The sequence below is a fragment of the Lipophrys pholis genome (genome assembly GCF_963383615.2).
Source record: "Lipophrys pholis genome assembly, chromosome: 3".
In the NCBI taxonomy this organism is placed as follows: domain Eukaryota; kingdom Metazoa; phylum Chordata; class Actinopteri; order Blenniiformes; family Blenniidae; genus Lipophrys; species Lipophrys pholis.
In genome coordinates this window covers 2,098,740-2,118,784 of record NC_137627.1, presented here as the reverse complement: position 1 = coordinate 2,118,784, position 20,045 = coordinate 2,098,740, and the positions used below count along the sequence as shown (strand labels likewise).

The following is a 20,045-nucleotide window of genomic DNA, read 5'->3' as shown; positions in this document are numbered from 1 at the left end:
CAAGAATATCAAAGCACTTGAAGTGTATCTACCTTGGCTGCCATGGGAATAAGAGTAGAAAATAACCTGTTACACTTGCCGGGGCTTTAAACAGAATAAAAAACTGCAGCCGAAGAGTCAAAGGCGAGTTCATGGACAGATGATTCACATCCTCAGCAGTGATTTTGGCCACAGTATAAAATATGAAAATAGCCTTAGAATATCTCAATACTTCTTGGTGCGTAAAGAATCGGGGGGACCTGTTCAGCTCGCGTTGGACCGTATGGTAGAGTAGTGGTGAGCACTGTTTGCCTCAATGGAGGACGACCCGCGGTTTGACCCCAGTGTTCAGTGCTTGCATGTTCAGTGTGCATTAGTGGAATTTCACTCAATCCAAAGACATAGACTTTAGACTTTGCTTTATTAATCTCTTGGAATGACTCCGTCAGGGACATCTGAGTTCCAGCAGCTTCATAAAAGAGGAGCAGCACACAGAGGATAAAGATGAGTTACAGAAAAAAAGGTAATTCACCTTAACTTAACTAAATATAGAAGTGGCAAAAAGAATTAGACTCCCAGCAAAATATAGTACACAAAATATAAGATAATGTCAAATTGTTCGAATTGTCGAGTTTTAGACTTAAGCACCATTTTTGCATTTTTATTAAAAATATAAATAATGTCTGTTGTATTTTATTTCTACCTTACAAATGGTCAGAAATGTGAAAATAGAAATCTGTTGAAGACTGCCTTCACATTTTATGTTCTACTATTTACTGTGGCTTGGTGCAAAAATACCCCCGTATTTGAATAGCCGGCAGTATTGGGTGTATGTTTGCACGACTTTTAAGTGCACAATACAAATGATATATGTATCAATCCAATGCAAGGGAGCAAAATATTGCATTTAATCCAAAGTTTTATTCAGAAGTTTGGAGGAGAGAAGAATAAATTCAGAAGTTACCAAGTATGGTCACTTGACCTGTGGAGAGTCTGACTGCTCGCTCTACCTTCTCTTACAGTTGAGCCATTAAAATGGTGAAATATAGTCCAGACACGCTGCCGATGTAAAAATAAATCATTTTCTAGCGACTGATGATTTTTCCAACTTCAGAAGCTAACAATGGAAGCCTGAATCAAATGTTGCACCATGATTTGAATAATTTGGCGTCAAATGGGTTTTGATTCGAGGAAGAAAAAGAAAAAAAAAAAAAAAGACAGCTGCGCAATCATGCCGGCTTTTTCAGCTCAAGTGTTGTCTGCCTGCGATCACAGAGTCTTGACTTCATAGCAGTGCTTCTGGAGATTGTCTGAGCGATAGAGAACTGAGAAAAGGCCGTCAGGTGTTGGGGAACAAAGAGGCGTCAGGAAGATATGGGAGACTATCAGCCCTCCAGTCTGAGCCTGGAGATACGAGATAAAGGCTTTGCCTCCAGGAAGGAGGATCGCACACTCAAACGCTTTCTCTCTGAGAAACTGGCAGAGCAGCACAAACAGAGGCTGGGAAAAAAAATAAAAAATAAGGAAAAGACTCAAACACACACTTTTCACATCCACACCAACGTGTGTGCCGTCTGTCTGCCCACCTGCCTGCCTCTTCCACCGTTTCCATTTGGATGAATGTACACTGCAAACTATTGCATCTGCAAAACTTTTTCACAACTACTGTTTAGCTGTCAGAGTGCTTACCCAAGGCAGATCCCATAGATATTTGGACATGGACAATATTTTCAGCATGTATGGATTAAAGAACACGTTCTATAAACATCAGATAAATGTATATTTACCAGTGACTGAGAGAAGGGATTGAGTTGTTTGGGCGTGGAGTCGAGACTGAAGTGACCTGGTTTCTCCCTTGGATTGGTATTTCTTATATTTCTTTGTAAAGTACTGTCAATTGCCTTGTGTCTGAGCGGTGCTCTATAATTACCTTTGCATTTGCCTTTATGATTTCCTAAAACCAAAGACAGCGAAAGTGATCACATGAAGACATTCACTTGAATTTGACTATTTTGTGATCAACTCCGATCATATTGTTCTTATTTCCTTAAAATTCACTGTGAATAACACCTCACTTGTCTGATAAAAACACATTTTCTTGAAGGACCTTAATTCCATGTGCTGATTAGTTTGAGGCAAGAGGATTGTAGAAGCTTGTTGAAGACATTCAGAAATATATCTATGGTAAACGTTTTGTCCCACTGTAAGTGAAATATGACATTTTTTACATTTTCCAGCAGGTTCTTATTGCATATTACCAACATGTAGTACTTTTCGTCTTTTATTCCTATAAATGGCTATAGAACAGAGTGGTAAAACACATGAAGCCTAACTTCATCTTGAGCAGGCTGGACCAGTAAACTAGTGCCATAATAACCCTTAAATATAAAATATACGTGATGAAAACGTCTATATTTTCACAATTACTACCGAAAATGACTTCAATGTCGACATAAAGCCAATTTTAATTAAACTTTTTGGTGCAAAATACAGTGAAATTTAAAAGATTAAATGAAATTAACAGTTTCTGAAGGCTGTTGCATTATGTTTGTTTTCACAACTCCCCCCTGACAGCACGGCTTTGAGGCTCGTTTGACAGCATCGAGGTGGATCACTATCATGGAAACATCACCGATATCTCATCTTGAGTCTCAGTGTTGAGTTATGGCCGCTCCTCTTAAGACATTTGTTTAAAAAAAATAAATAAATCAACATTTTCTTTGAAATTTTTACAAACTGCTTGGCGGTCTGGCAGGACTGGAGCTTCTTGTGGGCCCACGGGCCTTATGTTTGACAAACCGCTCTAGAAATTCACAAATGCCCCCCAAAAATATACATATATATATATTTCAACAAGTGCCACATAAAAGGTGAAATTACTTTTACCGTGCAATTATTTTTGGTCCCTAAAAAAAAAAAAAGAAAGCTTACTTAAGATGTTCTGTAATTTCTCTTTACCTGATGTGGATGAAAATACCCTGGAATTAAAACTGAAAGTCAAAGCACATCTTGATTGTTTGATTTTAAAGCCATTGTATTGGCACAGTGGTGTAGAAGTTAGCCCCCCCCCCCCCCCCCCCCTTTTCAAGTCGTGCTTTGGGACTTTTCCCGTGTGTGGTGCTTTTTCCATTGGGTACACTGGTTATAAACAGTCCAAATTGTGTGTGACTGTCTTTCTGTGTTTGCCCTGTGATGGAGTAGCGAGACCCCGAGCTGAATGAAGTGGTACAGAAGATGAAGACACAGCAAAAATGCAGAAAACTGTGTCAAAGTCCAAATATTTATCGACCTGACTGCGCAAAAAAAGTGAAATACATCAATGCTGTCACAAATTCCCCGAATAATATCTTAATCTGCACAGTCTGCTTGACTTCCAGTATCATCGGTGTAATGTCATCTTACCGTCATCCATGTCGGGAATGATTACGATCCGAGCTGTGGGGAACTCTGAGCCCAGACGTCCTCCCATGGGCATGCTGAGAGTGACATTGAAGCTCTCCTCCTCTTCGTACAGGGAGTCATCAATGATCACCACCCTGCAGGGTTTCTCTGTCTCTCCCCTGTCGAAGCGCAGGACGCTGTGATGGTCCTCGGGCCTGGAGATATAATCAGAGTAGGACAGCACCGTGGTGGGGACCGTGCCTGTGGCCGAAACTGGGAAATAAAACAAAAACGAAAGAATTATGGAGAGAGCAAAGTTAATGATCCGAGCCAAACCACAAGGCAGTTTACTTTCTTTCTTCACCCCTCCAAAAAAAATCAATATGTAATTATGATGTCCTTTATCGTGGAAATTCATTTTTCTTTCATGGACAATGAACACAAGCTTGTTCTGGATTTAGGAACAACTCTGCTGAGTAACGCTCACTCTCCGCCGCACTCTCAGCCGCACTCTCAGCCGCACGCTCAGCCAAACATTTTAATGCAACTTGACACTTTTTTGAAAGGCAGTCCAACTTCTTCTTCTTTTAATTTTTTTTTCTGTGATGCACTAATCAGCTGTATTTCAAACTCTTTTCATTGGTGCTCCACATTTATTAACAATATGAAAACCTTCACGTTGTGACTTTTGTCTGTGATTGAGCGCTCGGAGTGCAGAACTAGTGGTTAGTGCGTACAAAGCTCTATTTCTTTTTTTTATACATCATAAACACTGTAGATCAGGTGTGTAAACATAAGGCCTGTGGGCCAAAACCGGCCCGCAGAAGGCTCCAATCCGGCCCAAAAACTAAACAAGAAAATGGTACAAATCTCAAAGAAAGAACATATTTTTAAACAAAATTCTTGAGAGAAGTGGACACAACATAGAGATCTGAGCTGAGATATCTTCCATCCATCCATCCATCCATCCATCCATCCATCCATCCATCCATCCATTTTCTCCCGCTTATCCGTTTCCGGGTGGCGGGGGTGTCAGTCTGAGCACCGTCACCCAGATCACATCGCGCCGATTAAGAACCTTTCCTGCGGGTGGTGAGCCCACGGGAAGGTGGCGCCCGGCGTGGGACATGAACCCTCTACCTTGAGATTGCGAGTCTCATGCTCTGCCAACTGAGCTCGCCGGGGGCGCTCAGATATCAGTGACGCATAAAGTAACAGCGACAGGAGTTTTTTTAGACGATTCATTTCACTTTGCACCAGAAGCTTTCACTAAAATTAGCGCCATGTTGGAGTAACTTTCGGTAATAACTGTTTGGTTTTGTGAAATTATGGAGATTTACATTATGTCCACTCTGCGCCATTACAAAGAAAAAGTGTTTGACACCCTTGTTGTTAAGGTGCAGATGAGAAGTTTGCATGTCTATAAAATAGCTTTAAATCTGTTGAAAGGGAAATACCAGGCTTTCTGAAAGGATAGCTATATTGTCAAGAGGCATTATTAGAACAAAGATATAATATACTGAGCACATATTTAGTTATTTATTACCTTGCTGGGTGTAGCATATGACCATGAGCTCCTGGCTGACATCTCCACTCCTGTGTACGGGGATCAGCAGCTCGCCGATGTCCTCCTCTATGTTGTACACAGCCGAGGGTAGAAACACTGTTGACTCTGCGTGCGAAAATAAAACAAAACAAAACAAAAAAAAAAGCAAAGAAACATCAACATGTTAAATCTTTATGCGTTCGTGTGATTTCGGCTGAATAGACTGTCAAACCGCGTCCGACATCCGGTGCGGGGAAATCTCCTGCGTATGGAATGCAAATTAAATGTGATAAACTGAACGTGAAGTGAACTTCGAGCGCAGATGAAGAAATGGGAAAAGCTCAAATCAAATCAGATTGAGCATAATTGGCATCGAAGAACTCGCAAGACGCCGGCGAGTGGAATGGGAACCGATGGCGACTCTCATTACAGCTCTGCTGATGGCACTTCCATTATGTTTTTTTTTTTTCTTTTTTATCAGAATTCAACATCTACTCAATACTTATCTTCTCCAAATATCACACCTGTAATTGCCTCACTCTGGATAGCAAGCAGATAGCTCTGTTTATTCACCTGTGGAAAAAGACTGTGAATCACGTGGACTTCACTCTTTTGTTCACCGCCTGTTAATTACATAATGTAAAAAGTTTTATTAGTTCCTTTTACAAACAGCCTCATTAAAGGTTTTACCGGCAGACCTCCATATCTTTTAACTATTCCACAGATATTTCTTTCTTTTTCTTTGCACCGTGGCTCACATTAACGGATGTTAGTATGTATATTGACAAAATTGTACTTATTTCCACTGACATGCATCTCAAAAATGAGACTATTATTTAAAACGTTACGTCAGTCGCCATTTATTTCTACAGTCTTAACGTGCAAACTGAAAAGTTTTGCGAATTTTCCAAATTGCGTTTGAGATCATTATGAAATATTTTTGGAGTTTAGGTTTACATTTCTATTACTCATATTGGAAAATCATACAGAATAAAACTTCTATGTTGTATTATAATTCATTGAGATGATAGAGTTGATTGCGAAGGTATGCACGATATCATTTGGAGTGTTTCTTGGCATTCTACTGTGCGACTTTGACCATATTCATAATATTAAACAATAAATCAAACATAATTAATTAGACTTCAGTGTTTATTCTGGCTCTTGAAAGAGGAACTAAAAAAAACCCCACCCCAAACAGGGTGGTGATAGGAAATAAATAAGTCATTTACGGCACGAGGGAATGAAAAGAACAAGACTTCACATTTTGCAGCGAGAGAGAGAGAGCTGCCAGTTCTTTGAAAGCCCTCTGGAGTCTGCCTTTTTTGTGAAACAAACTCAACCTAAACATGCTAATTAGCAAACGCTGTTGACAGCAAATCCTTCCTTTTCGCCCAGTGAAGCCCTGTGAGCCACGAGGAAACATTATCAATATTTATATCATGCAGCTCTCCATTATTGCCGCGCTGTTTTCAGTCAGACTGCTCATCTGTTCCGCTGCCCTTACTTCCATATTCACATTATGATCATTTCACATGCAAGGCAGATCTATACCATATCCTTCTGACCTTGCTAAGCCACCCTGGTGGAAAGAAGATACTCGCCACGACTGCACTTTGCTTTTCCCTCATTAGGCAGCGATCTTCATATTCAATCGAGGTTCAACTCGATATCACGGCCTCTCGACTGAAAGTACCCATTCCTGTTCTTGTGAATAAATGTTGAAGGCGATTTGTCTTTTGATGCAGTGGAATGAGAGACAATCCCTGATCAATGCTCTAAATCAGGGGTGTCCAACCCCGGTCCCAGAGGACCCCTGTCCTGCATGTTTTAGTTCCTCCCTGCTTCAGCATACCTGAATCTAATGATGATGTCATCATCAAGGTTGTGAAAAAGCCCAATAAGGAGCCCCTCATTGCAATCAGGTGTGTTGCAATTGGGAGGAGCTAAAACCTGCGGGACAGGGGCTCTGGAGGACCGAGGTTGGACACCCCTGGTCTAAAGCTATAGTTTCCAAACATTTTTTTTTCCCTTGGCGCCCCGAGCCTGCGAGAGAAGTCAGTATCAGTAAACAAACCTGTGTTTTCATACGTGTAAAAGGAAAGTCTATCGATAGTTTTTACTCTTCAAGCATCATATCAAAATCTTCTTTGTCACCTGTGTGCAGATTATGTGTGTGCCGATATGTCAGATGTTCCTTATTACAATGTTCTCAATCCAAACACAAGAACCGGTGAGTTTTCAGCTCCAGGAGCGCACCATGACTATCTGCATTCATACAATGTCTCTTATTGATTTAACGCTCCTGCAATGTCTCAGATCCAATCAACATGCGTAGAATGTCCGTTCAACAATGAGAGAATGTACTTAGTCCAATTAGCACTCGTGAAATGTCTCAATCAACCCAACTTCAGTGTCTAATGGGCAACATGTCCTTGGTCCAGTCAAAGTCCACGAGAAGTTTTAAATATTTTTTTTTGTCCAATCAGCCAAACATTCCATTTTTATGTCTAATCAGAACAAATAGTATGTCTTCGGACCAATACAATGAATCTTATCCAATCAGAACTTGTGGAAAGTCTCCTGTCCAATCAGCACTTCTTCAATATCTCCAGTCCATGCAGCATGCATAGAATGTCCTTTGTCCAATCAAAACTAATAGATAGTTTTTTTTACAATCATAGAATCTCTTTGCTTCAGTCAGCACTCCTTCAATGTCTCCTATCAAATCAACAGGTATATATTCTGTCCAATTAGTCCTCAAATACTGTCTCCTGTCCAATCAGCACTGATTATAGGCTATATCTTGTCCAATCAACCATTTTAAAATATCTCCTGTCCAATTAGCATTCATGGAATATCATTTAACCAATCAGTACTCACATAATGTCTCCTGTCCACTTTCAGAACTGTGTAGAGCGCATTCTCCATTTTGAGACAATCAGACTTAAATATTCAATCTGTGAAAAAATATATATATATATTGTTTTTTACTGACCATCATCAGGGTCGAGGATCTCCACAGTGGCGACCTCCGGGAACTCAAGGGCAGCCATCACTGCCTCGGACAGAACGATGTGGAACTTCTCTGACACCTCGTATTCGTTATCTGAGAGGATCCTGACCTTCCAGGTGGCCGTGGTCTGGCCCGGGTTGAACTGCACCTGTTTCTGAGACTTCCCGCGGAAATCCTTGTCTTTCTCTGCAGAGCCGTCCTTCGTGCCGATACCTTAGGGAGGACATGGGAAACATCATGCGTTATTATCATAATCAGGTGGCATCTGTGAAGCCTGTGAGACAGCTTTTATAAACTGTATGCGCCTTCTTTGAACGTTTGTGTGCAACTCTCAGCTACATAATTAATGCCAATTTTAAAAACCAAAATCTTGTTAAATCTGAAAAAATGTCAAGCTCCAGTTAATCTAACTTAACATATCTGCAAATCGTGGTGCAGTTTCTCCATCCGCAGTATTTTCAATGATCACGGCTGAAATAAAACCAGTTGTCCCCCATGCCAGTCTGGCCAGAGCCGGAGTGTTTGGAGGCCGACTTGCACTGTCTGACCTTCAGCATGTGAGCGGTTTGATGGAGCTTATAGCCACCATTGCTGTGACACTGGCAGGATTCCTGTTGAGCAGGAGCACTGAAGCCGGTGAAATGTCACACAGCCTCTCCATTGTCTTTGCTAACTGGCCTCACAACAAGCAGCAGGGGTCTGGCAGTAAATAGAAAAGCCGCGGCCTCCCCACACCCCACTCCAATCCTGCGAGCTCCCATAAATGTAGATAACAAGGAATTACTAGAAAATGAGGCACGGAAGTCACGGAAAGTTCTTGTAAAATACGGAACCATCACAGCAAGGGACAAACACTAGATCTTCAAAAGACCACAAAATGTGAAATATACTGAAGATTTATTTTTAATTATAATTTATTCTTTGATGGAATGGACTTTGATTCAAGTACAGACGGAAGGAAAATACTTCTGTCCATATGTGCAGAGATGAAATAGTTGTGCTCAATGGAGCTTGAAATATCAGCGGTCTTCAAAGAGCAGCTATGAGAGGAGAGAGCATAATCTGCCCTTCATTCGATCCCCTGTACAAGGCCTGGATTGGATGGCCGTGATCACAGCGGTCTCTCTGAGGCTCCACAGCAGGTGGGCTCAGTGTAGCCTTCAAACCGGCGCTACCTGCACGTTGCACACACTGACCAGTGAAGCAGCAGCCCACCGGCGGGCTCCTCTGATCAACGTTCATTCACACAGGGCTGGGCAGGAAGACGATACCGTGCCATCTTCACGAGGAGCCGGCCGACCTGGGATCAGCCGCCGCTCCACCACGACACCGAGGCAGATGGTTTGAAAAGGCGAGGTTGCTCTGGTGGCCTGTTTGTGCCAGTTAATCAAAATGGCTTGCTGCATTAGCAGAATGAGAGAAAACCCCACATGGGTACAATGAGAACTAAAAAAAAAAAAAAATCCTAAATGCTCCTGACTTTGACTGAGAATTAAAGTTATTTCTAGTTATCTGTGTGCTCACCAGAATAAATGATGAATAAAAAGGTACACATTGTAAACTTAATGTTACTGCTCCAGTTAAAAGCAGCTTATTTATATACATCACGAGAGGTGTTAACGGTTTGGCAAATCACAGCTAAACGTGGATCTAAGAGGGCTCTGCTCTGTTTTAATCATCTGTGTAAATGTTCTTCCTGGTTGGATTGAAAAAGAAATATTCCCACCGCCATGTGTCAAGAGAACAGAGCGATGTACGATCAAAGAATAAACACCTGAGGATGTAAGCACGTTTTCACCGTAATGAAAAAAGGACAACATAAAAGGATTCGGCACTTACACATTTAGAGAGAGAGAGTTCTGTTGCTCTTGGTACCTTAAACTCAATCCCAAAAACATAGTAGTTCTGACGTGGAAAGAAATCTGCCCTTTATGAACTTTTCATCAGGAGGCAGAAGTAATAAGTGTGAAGCCTGGAGTTTAAAAACACACAACACTCCTTTCGGACATTAAAAAAATGCGAAAGGCTAGTTTTCTCTGCGCAACGAACGCAGTGCATCCGAAGTTCAAAGTAGTACTTCATTAAATTATAATGTGAGCATTAATAAAACAGCAGCAACGCCCCAGAAAATCAAAACAAATGACAATTTTTTGACTATTTGCCCAACCGTCTTTCTATAAAATATACTAGTTTGTTGTTTAATACTCAGCAGAGGGATTTAGTTTTCTTTTTTTTTTTTTTTTTGGTGCACTCTCTCGCTAGAGTTTCCATTTTCTCTCCTTTTTGTCCTCAGATTTTATCACCACGAACAAAGCCTTTTGCAGTTTTCTCCTCGCTGTGAATTACTATTGACCATCTTCCTGAGGCGCGGTGAAGAAATAAATGCTTCAAGGGAGGTTTTAATTCCACCGAGCCACCGAGGTAGAGCAGATCTGCTCGGCAGCACGAGACACTGGAAAGGTCAGCACAATTTGCATATGACTTCAAAGATGTTTCATTAGTCTTCTGGCCCTGGGGCATACAAAGATACAGACAATACTACAGTAAATGATCCTAAGGGGTTTGACCTTTAACATCGAGTCATTTTAATAATACTTCATCTTTATGGGGGGGGAAATAATGGCAGCACTAAAACGCACCACTGGTGACGGTGTGAGGAATTCCTGCCACTCATAAATGCCTCCAGCAGCTCGTTTTTTTTTTTATTGTCGGTTTCGTTCTGGCCTGTAAATCGCCTCAGCTAACATTTGGAGTGGCGCCTCTCTAAGGCCACTAACTTGAGCTGACCTTTTTCGTGTGCCTACGTCTTGTGCGGCCGAATTGTCTTTTGCCATTGTGTGATTGGAACGTAAACACCGTCGAGGGGAGAGGGGTGAAAGGCCACGCACTCTGTGACCTGGTGGGGCATCTGGAGCCCGCCCTGACATCGGGACGAAATATATCAAAGTAAGTGTGAGTGTTTGGTTTTGTTTGTGTGCCGTGAGTGCTTGTCCGTCAATAGGTCGGCCTCGGGGCGCTAAGGCCGCTGGTGAATAGACACTTCTTGAACGTGAGGCGCTTTGCGCTTGTTTCTTTGTTTGTTTGAAGGTAAACTGTGAGGATAACAGAAAAAAAAAAAAAAAAGTCTGGGAAACTTGACGGCGAAGATGAGCTTTAAAGGTAGAAAATTAGGGGATTATTTGTAGTTTACAGTCCATCCCAGCACATGGTGAGGAAAGGCAGGTCAGCGGTCTATCAAACACACACACACACACACACACACACACACACACACACACACACACACACACACACACACACACACACACACACACACACACACACACACACACACACACACACACACACACACACACACACACACACCACACACACACATTCAGAGCTGCAATCAATTCAAAAATCACCTTCACATGAATATATTTGGACAAATCTTTGGACAAAGAGCAAATCGTTTTGCTACGTTAGAAGACTGCAAATCACTACACCACGGTGTGGCCCTGTGATTTAATTATTAATATACAAAAAGTCCAAAAGGATAGAAAATGTACTGAGAGGAAAAGAATTTCTTATATTGGAGTAAAGGCATGTAATGATCAGGGGGAGTTTGGAAAAAAATATGCATAATGCAACAGCTGTGTGAGACTCTGTTGGACATTTCACTGGATTTTGCACCAGAAGGTTTAATTAAAATTGTCTCTGTGTTGAGATCATCATCATTTTCCATAGTAAATGTTTGGCTTTATGAAAATATATAGACATTTTCATTATGTAAACTCCTATGTGCACTACAACAAAGAAAAACTTTAAAGTTTACATTTAAAGGTTATTATGACATTATTTTACCAGCCTGGCCCACTCCAGATGAAATTGGGTTGCGTGTGGCACCTGATGTCTGTCTTTATTGCAAATTCTTATTATTGTCTACATTTCCTTTACTATTCACAAATGTATTATTCTGTAATATGGTGATTTTCATAGATTTTGTGCAATGTGAAGTTGCTGTGATAACTGACTTTCTACATGTGGAGTAAAGTCTTATCTTATTTTATCTTAACTATAAATTCATATTTGTACTATTAGGATGTTATTTCCATTCTGTACTTGGATCTATCCCTCTGACCCTTGGCATTGAGAGCATCTGAATATGCACACAACTTATTAAGCAGTCACAATTTTATCCATCCATCCATCCATTACTCCATCCCTCCATCCATCCATCAGTTGCTTACTAACGAACGACGTCTCTCCCAGGTATCCGCGGCGTTTCAGCACCACCTCCAGGACCTTGACCTCCTCGTCCACCACATAGTACTCCTTCTCTAAAGAAATCCAAGCCCAGTTCAGACGGAACTGTTGGTTCTTCAGCTTGTTGCCTCCTGCAAACAAAGAGAATAATACGATTATTAGAAATGGCTCCCTGAAGCTCATCGCGCAGCAAAAAGAAAAACAGGGTAGAAAAGTTAAAACAGTCGAAGCGTGTCTAAATAATCCCAAATTGTTTTCTAAATTAACACAGTATTTTATGCTTCCGGTGGTGCGGCGGTGAAATTGCGCAACCTCGTTTATTGGAATGATTTCTTAGATACCTTTAGGACTGGACTTTGTATCTGAGCCAGCGCTCAGTGGGAGGTCTGAGGCGTGCACACACAGCCCCGACGCAAAAGGAGGGTTTGTGCCATCTAATTGCTTCATTTCTAATTAAGATAAAAGGTGGCTGTTTCCTGTCTGCGCTAGGTTACTTTGTCCTTTGCCTTTTGAAGTTGCATTCAAAGACCGGCGCTAAAGTCCTGGAGGGCATGGCTGCTACCATTTGACCACAAAGACTCAAAGCCGAGCTTCACACACGGGAATCAAACACACACGGATACAGAGGAAACCTGCAAAGACACGCACACAGGAAGTATGCCACGCTTTAATATTATAATTTCAAGAGCGCCGCTTGCAGTCTAAAGAATTCTACAGTGCTTAATAAAAAATAAAAAAAAAGACTGCAGCGTTAAGCCCACCGACTGCCTCTGCAATGGGCCAGTGTGTGGAGATCCAGATGAGTGAGCCACTAAACATCTGGCAGCGCTGAAAGTGCAGGAATAAAAGTGAAAGCGCCAGGAGAATCCAGGGACATTGTTGGGAGGTTCTGAAGTGCTGCTGTTGTTTATGTTAGAGGCACAGCTGAGAGTCTCGGCTCTGCCCTGCTCTCGTTGTTACAGCCAATAAATCTGTCACGTCCAGCCAACCACTCCGCTGTGTCCATTTCCTTCTTCGCTGGGCCGTGTGAAACCTATACACATTCACTGTGGGTGTTTTAGTGTGTGTGTGTGTGTGTGTGTGTGTGTGTGTGTGTGTGTGTGTGTGTGTGTGTGTGTGTGTGTGTGTGTGTGTGTGTGTGTGTGTGTGTGTGTGTGTGTGTGTGTGTGTGTGTGCCACCTGCCTGAGGCTTTTTTGCTTTCTTCTAATCGTGTACATATTTTCTCCTCGCAGAGAGTAAAACTTGGTCTTATTACATCTTACATCCATAACTCAAACAAAAGGGACAAAGTCAGCATGGTGCATCAAGGACAAAGTTTATTCTTTTCTGGCCTCTGTTGAAGAAAACCTAAAGCCCATTTGAATCATTTCGCTCCTTAATCTATAATGAAAACATGAACACTTTGATGTTTTTAACAAGATAGAGGATTTGAAGCCGTGAAGAATAAAAGAAACATGCTCTTCCTTTATTTATCCGTCCATCCCATAAAGCCACTTCAGAGCAAAGTTGAGACAGACTGGATGATGCCGACTCTGAGTAATGGGGACAAAAGGCTGCAGACTTTTTCTCTGTCCTGCAAGATTAACAAATAGGGTGAATAATTTAATGGAATATACTACAATTCATTAAATTCTCATGAGCACAGACTTTCTGGCTGTGCTAGAAAATAAGCATTGCTATTCGAATTACCACTTTCCATATCCGTATACACTAATGTCTCTCTGACCTTTGAATAAAGTGTTTACTTTTACCAGGCAATCTATTAAATACTGCTATTCAAACTAAACAATGACAAATGTTTACTTTTTTAAAGATGCTGTGTGCCGATGTCGGAGTGATATTGGCCTGTACGTGACATTGGTAAACATGAAAGTAATTTAGTTGTTTTCCAGATTTAATTAACAGGTAATCATATAAAATGTGTTATTCACTTCTTCCTGCTCAAGCCAATACCTGAAGCTGGTTCTGCTGTTCGTACAACACCCCTGCAAAGCGGCCTGGGCATCACAATGGGCTTAGAAATAACAAGAAATAACATTATTACTGGATGAACAATTAAAAAAAGCCATCAAATGCAGGACGCATTATCAGACAATTAAGACTAATATATAGGAAGAGAAAAAAAATATGTCAAAATATAATTTTAAGAGGCGACAGAGTGTGATGGTTCATTCCAGATGAAAAGACGGGGAATCGTGACGATCTTTGATTGTGTCTTTAAATGTTAAAAGGTTCATTTAGGGCAGGTTTTAAAGGCAGGTATTCAGTCATACAACACCGTGCACACGTGATTAACTAACAACCGTCAGAAATGCAGCAGTAAATGACATGACGAACATCCATCCATACATACATCCATCCATCCATCCATCCATCCGTTTCCGGATGGCGAGGGTGTCAGTCTGAGCACCGTCACCCAGATCACATTGACCCATTAAGAACCGTTCCTGGTGGTGAGCCCACGGGAAGGTGGCGCCCGGCGCGGGACATGAACCCTCCACCTTGAGATTGAGAGTCTCATGCTCTCCCAACTGGGCTCGCCGGGGGACATGACGAACATGCACCTTCAAAAACAACCAGCAATACTGAAGCACTCATCATTGCACATTTATTTAAATTCTATAGCCGTAAAAATCAAAATAAATCCAGACGGCTCGAATATAATTGCAGTCGTAAGATGGTAATTCAGAGTTTTAGTTTCTAGTGCTTTTGCATACTTGTTTCCACAGTCATCACATCAAACCGTTCCTCGTCGGCCACTAATGCTCAGCACTTCATGCGTAAAGTGTTTTTGCAATGTGCCGTGCCAAAAGTTTTATCATTTTGTGCATAAAAATCATCAGTAGACATGAGTGATGAAAGGAAAACATTGTTCAGTTATTGGGGAATTAGATTTGATGTAATCAAATCAGAGACAGGCTGTTAGGCCTGCAATGAGAAAGACATTTCAATCGGAAAGCAGCTCAGTGTCATTGAAGCGGCAAATGTTGCACATCTAAAAGACTCTTATTGTGTTTTGTAAACTGCTAATGGGGACTGTTTTTGAAAATGTGATATATATAATAAGTCGTACATTCCTGCGGTGGAGCAGGGAGGAGGGTTTCAGCTTCCTGTGTGTTCCACATTACTCTTGTGGAGACAGGTGACCTATGTGTGACAGGACCTCCCGACACAGTTTGGATTAAAGCCAACATGCCACCGGTAAACACTGCATGCTGTGGAGGCTGTCCCTCACTGAGGTAATGGAAACAAGTCCTGGATTCTGTTGTTGGTCCAAACTTCAAATTATAATTCAAGAGCATGAAGACAACAGATTATAAGCAGAATCAAACACTCAGACAGAGACCAGGACGGATTGCAGGTGGAATGTGTCCCAAGTATCTCATATATTTAAAATACAACAATGAACGGGGAGGCTTTCTGCTTTGGTGTTTACATGGCACTGAGAAAAGAGCCTGTACATCAAACTAAGCTGCTTAAAAGGCTCTTTCTTTTCAAGATGAATCACATTAAACACCTGTTTGCCTTTAACGCTTTCCGCAAGCATAAACCCGCTCTATTAATTATTCATTTTTTTCATATCCAGCAAGGTCTGAGGAGTACAGCTCCCATGACAGCACTAGAGCAGGCCTCAGACAAAAATGCTTTACAGTCACAGTGTACACCACAGGGCGTGCAACCTCGGTGTGACATTAGCAACCACGGGGTTTAGGAGACCGGAAAGTCTGGGCCAAGCTGCAGCGTGGCCTTCAGGGAGCCGCGGAGTGGAGGTGCTCGTTTCCAGAGGACTCCTTCACTCCTCTGGATCTCTTTCTAATTAAGATAAGCAGGGGTTGGAGTAAGTCCACTTCAAAGAGGCCCCAAGGAAAACACTACGGTTAATCTTTAACTAAGTCTCACAGCACTGAGACACACTTTGGTGAAGAATATCGATATCTCTTATGTCGCACAGCTGAGGAGTTGTGTGTGTGTGTGTGAAAGGGGACTTTGATATTACCGACGTCACACTGTATTTGCATACTGTACCCCCAGTGATTCCCTGATTTGTTTTCTCTAACTCCGCTAAGCTGTTTGCAACTGCTCATAAAAAAAGCCTCTGCAAAAATTAGTGCCAAGTAAGTGTCAACCTTTACAATTCTATCCACTCAACCGTGGTCACCTTGTGCATGAACATCCCACAAAACCCTTGTTCTCTCCATGTAGCCTCACAGCTTTTGTCCGCTCGCACACTGGCTGTACGATGAAGGACAGCAGCCTTTTGAAAGAGGCCAAAGAATGTGAAAAGCTGCGCCGTGCCAACTTGGTGCCCCCGTCTCCTCCCTGCATACATGCTTCAGACGGCCCTTATTTGGTCACCGTCGAGCAACGCGGGGCCGCGGTGCCCCGACTTCCCCGGTCTGTTCATTCAGCCAGGCAGGCGGGCAGGCGGGCAGGCAGACGGGCAGGCGGCCCGCTGCCCACAGACCCGGCTTCACTCATTACAGAGGATCAACTGAGCGCAGCAGATGACGCCTATGTTGAGACACAATGCGTATATCTAAAAATACTAAATGATCACGTCCCCCTAAACTGCGTTCCAAACTATGGTCCGTTTCATCATTAAGCAGGATGTAAATCAGAAAGTGGATTCTGTTCGGTATAATTCACCAGGAATCCAATAAAATACAATAAAAAAAAAAAAAGATGACGGCAGCAACGTTTTCATTTTAGGGATACATTTATGAACTCTTAACTATGGCAAAGTATAACTTCGGTTTGGTATCAGAACATCTTTTTACAGCAGTGCCGACTGCAGCTTTAGGAGGTCTCAGCTTTCAAATAGAATTAGATGTTATAGTTTTTAATTAAAGAAAAAAAATTGACAGAAGAAATGTAAAAAAAAAAAAAAAAAAAAAGATTAAATTGACGGTGAAATGACTGTATTACCTAACCTCTAAAACCGGCTTTATTAGACAGTCAAAATTGCTTTATGAAAGAGAGTGTTTTTAAAACTGCTTCAGTGTGGGACATTTCATCTCATCTCCGTTTTCACAATGCTTCCGTTTGAAATGTTGCACAAGGAGTTGCTGCACTGGCATTGAGAGCTAGTGTTTCGTTCCCATCCATCCATCCATCCATCCATCCATCCATCCATCCATCCATCCATCCATCCATCCATCCATCCATCCTTATTGCTTCTGACCTCAAGAGAAATTCAAGTGCAAAACTTCAGAGAAGAAATGGACATAAAGAGGAGACTTATTCATATTTCTACATTAACCACACCCACTTCATATTCCTGACCAATTAGAAATCATATGACATGAAGGGATAAAAAGTAACCTGCGATATATGATATATGGTGAACAAACGGCAAGAATGGCCACAGTCTTCAGCCTGCAGAGAACTTGAGACAGTCTTAGGAGTCAGATCTTTAGGATTACCGTCTCAACTCAGTATATATGCTATAAGAACTACATATCACATATTATTATACTGTAAGAACAATGGCTGAATGGCTGGATAGTTTCCAGAAGGTACCAGCAGGGTTTATGTGTGACGTTCCTACTGCTTATTGACGTACTCATACCAGTGATCACCTTCAATCCATTGGAGATTGACATCATTTGAACAATTGCTAATAATCTAATGTCACACTATTAAAAAAACTGGATATTTGGATGAGTAGCCTATTCATTGTACAGCTAGTACAAGATTCCCGCATACAGCGAAAGTGAATGCAGCATTGTAGGGAGTGTTGAAACTTTTAATCTTGTTAATTTAAATTGTCTATTATAGCAGCAGTGTTGCCTTTGGAAATACACATTTTTGGCTGACTTTGGACCAATGGTCAGTTGACTTACAGTATAATTCAGAAAAAAAAAAATCAATACTTAATCTTGTCTGGGGGAGGAGGAGGAAAAAAAACACAGATTCATTTCTGTAGTGGAAAGTAAACATGTTCTATTATCACATCTTTAATTAAGACTATAGAATGACCTGTCTTTGAGGTTCATTGTGTACCAGACGATACCAGCATACTTTTCACCTCTCCAATTAAGGGAAAAGGGATATGATAATCCTGTTGAAGGAAAAAGAGCACATGGCAGAGCAAAGAGAGAGAGAGAGAGCGAGAGAGAGCGATATGGTCTAATCACCCTAAGCCTCGTATCTGCAGTAACGAGTAGGGAGTTGGCCGTGGCTCGAAAGATTTAAAATGGTTATGATTTCACAGGCCTTAAAGCCTTTTTCTCGCAGCTCAGCCTTTCAGGGATACGGCCTGCCATAAATTTGACCCCTCCTTGGGGGGCCATTCTGGCTGCCGTTGTCTCCGAGTTCACTTTGACACAGTGGTCAGTCTGAGGCGACACTTCTGGGGCCTGAAAGGAAGGAAGGAAGGAAGGCCAGAGGAGCTCCTGAACAAAGTGCTGGGTCAGACAGTCATGCAAGACTCCCAGCAATGCTTTGCTCTCAGCGGGGAAAGTTCTCTGAGATTAACAGCTGAACCACAACTATAGAGGTGATTAAATGCTCAGCGCTCTTCCCCAAATCTGGAATACTATGGACAGAAATACCCTTCATCTAATTGAACATATTGTGGGAAAAAAAAAGTTGCTTAGAAAGGTTTTAACCATGACTGTTGACCACGAATATAAGTTTTTATTACCTTAGAACTTATGATGTGAGTTTATATATATATATATATATATATATATATATATATATATATATATATATATATATATATATATATAATGAGGATCACTGCAATAAAAAAGTATTTGAATGCAAAAACTGCAAGACATTTTGTCACCTTCTTGAACCAATTGTCTTTGTCATTTTCTTTCAGTTTTATCATAAAATATTGAATCAAACATAGAATCAGTGATATTTTACATTTACAGTATATACATACTAGGAGGTAAAACAACAGTATTGAACTCAGGATGGAGGTTGTTTGATTTGATTATGATGGCATAATCAAGAGCTTCCATAGGAAATGTTTGCATTTGTGTTGCACCTCTAGCAGTGGTGTTGCAGCTTTTGTGGTGCAGTTTTTAATCTTTGTTATATTTTTTTTGTATTTGTGTTGCAGCTTTTTAATGTTCATTGTAGTTTTTGCATTTGTGGAGCAACATTTCTGTTAGTTTTTCTGGTGTTGCAGCTTTTTTGGGGCACTTTTGTGATATATTTTGCATTTGAGTTGCAGCTTTTGCACTTTTGTTGAAGCTTCTGTGCTTCTGTTGCAGCTTTTCACATTCATCGGGGCTTTTTATTTTGCAGCTGTTGCCTTTGTGTCGTAGCTTTTGCATCGACATTGTTCCTTTCGAATTTATGTTACAAGTTTTTCATTTGTGTTAAGTTTTTGCATTCACGCATTAGTATTTGTATTCACACGATGCTCTTGTATTTGGTGCAATTTTAATGTGGATTTTGTATTTATAAAGTGTCCGGTGGGTTTACACACCTTTACAAACTGAAACATAATCAGTAAATGGTTTTAGTGTTTATAAAACAAACCAAGAAGCACATTTGACTGAATGAACTTATTATTAAACATTTAAAACGTGAAGAAAGATGATGTACACAGAAACTGATGCTTGCAAAATATTTGCTCGGTGCTTTACTGCCAATTAAAATCCACTGAAGGCAAATTCGAGACCATTTACTGTAAATGTGTTAGACTCTGATAGCCGGACAGGAAGAAAGCTCTCACTGTGAGAAAAGCAACACAAACCTTCACCCTGACTGCTCGTTTCTGTTTTTGGGTTGTTGTGGGAACTACACAGTGACTTTGTTCTGGGGTCAAAAAGTAGGAGCTCCTCTAATGCCCGGTCTTTCAACCAGGAGCTCCCAGAGCTCCTATTTGAAACTCGGCTCCTTTTATTTGTTGT

The 20,045-nt window shown here is 41.2% G+C and overlaps 1 protein-coding gene across 1 annotated transcript in view; it reads right to left on the bottom strand.

The window, feature by feature from the left end:
• The window catches only part of frem2b (FRAS1 related extracellular matrix 2b), a gene marked incomplete at its 5' end in the record, with an annotated part of 70,220 nt that overhangs the window by 26,769 nt on the left and 23,406 nt on the right, over window positions 1–20,045 (bottom strand). The window contains 4 exons of the mRNA XM_080459978.1: window positions 3,382–3,633; window positions 4,907–5,032; window positions 7,905–8,135; window positions 12,155–12,301. Coding sequence (XP_080316104.1) covers window positions 3,382–3,633; window positions 4,907–5,032; window positions 7,905–8,135; window positions 12,155–12,301 — 756 coding nt within the window. The remainder of the gene's footprint in view (window positions 1–3,381; window positions 3,634–4,906; window positions 5,033–7,904; window positions 8,136–12,154; window positions 12,302–20,045) is intronic.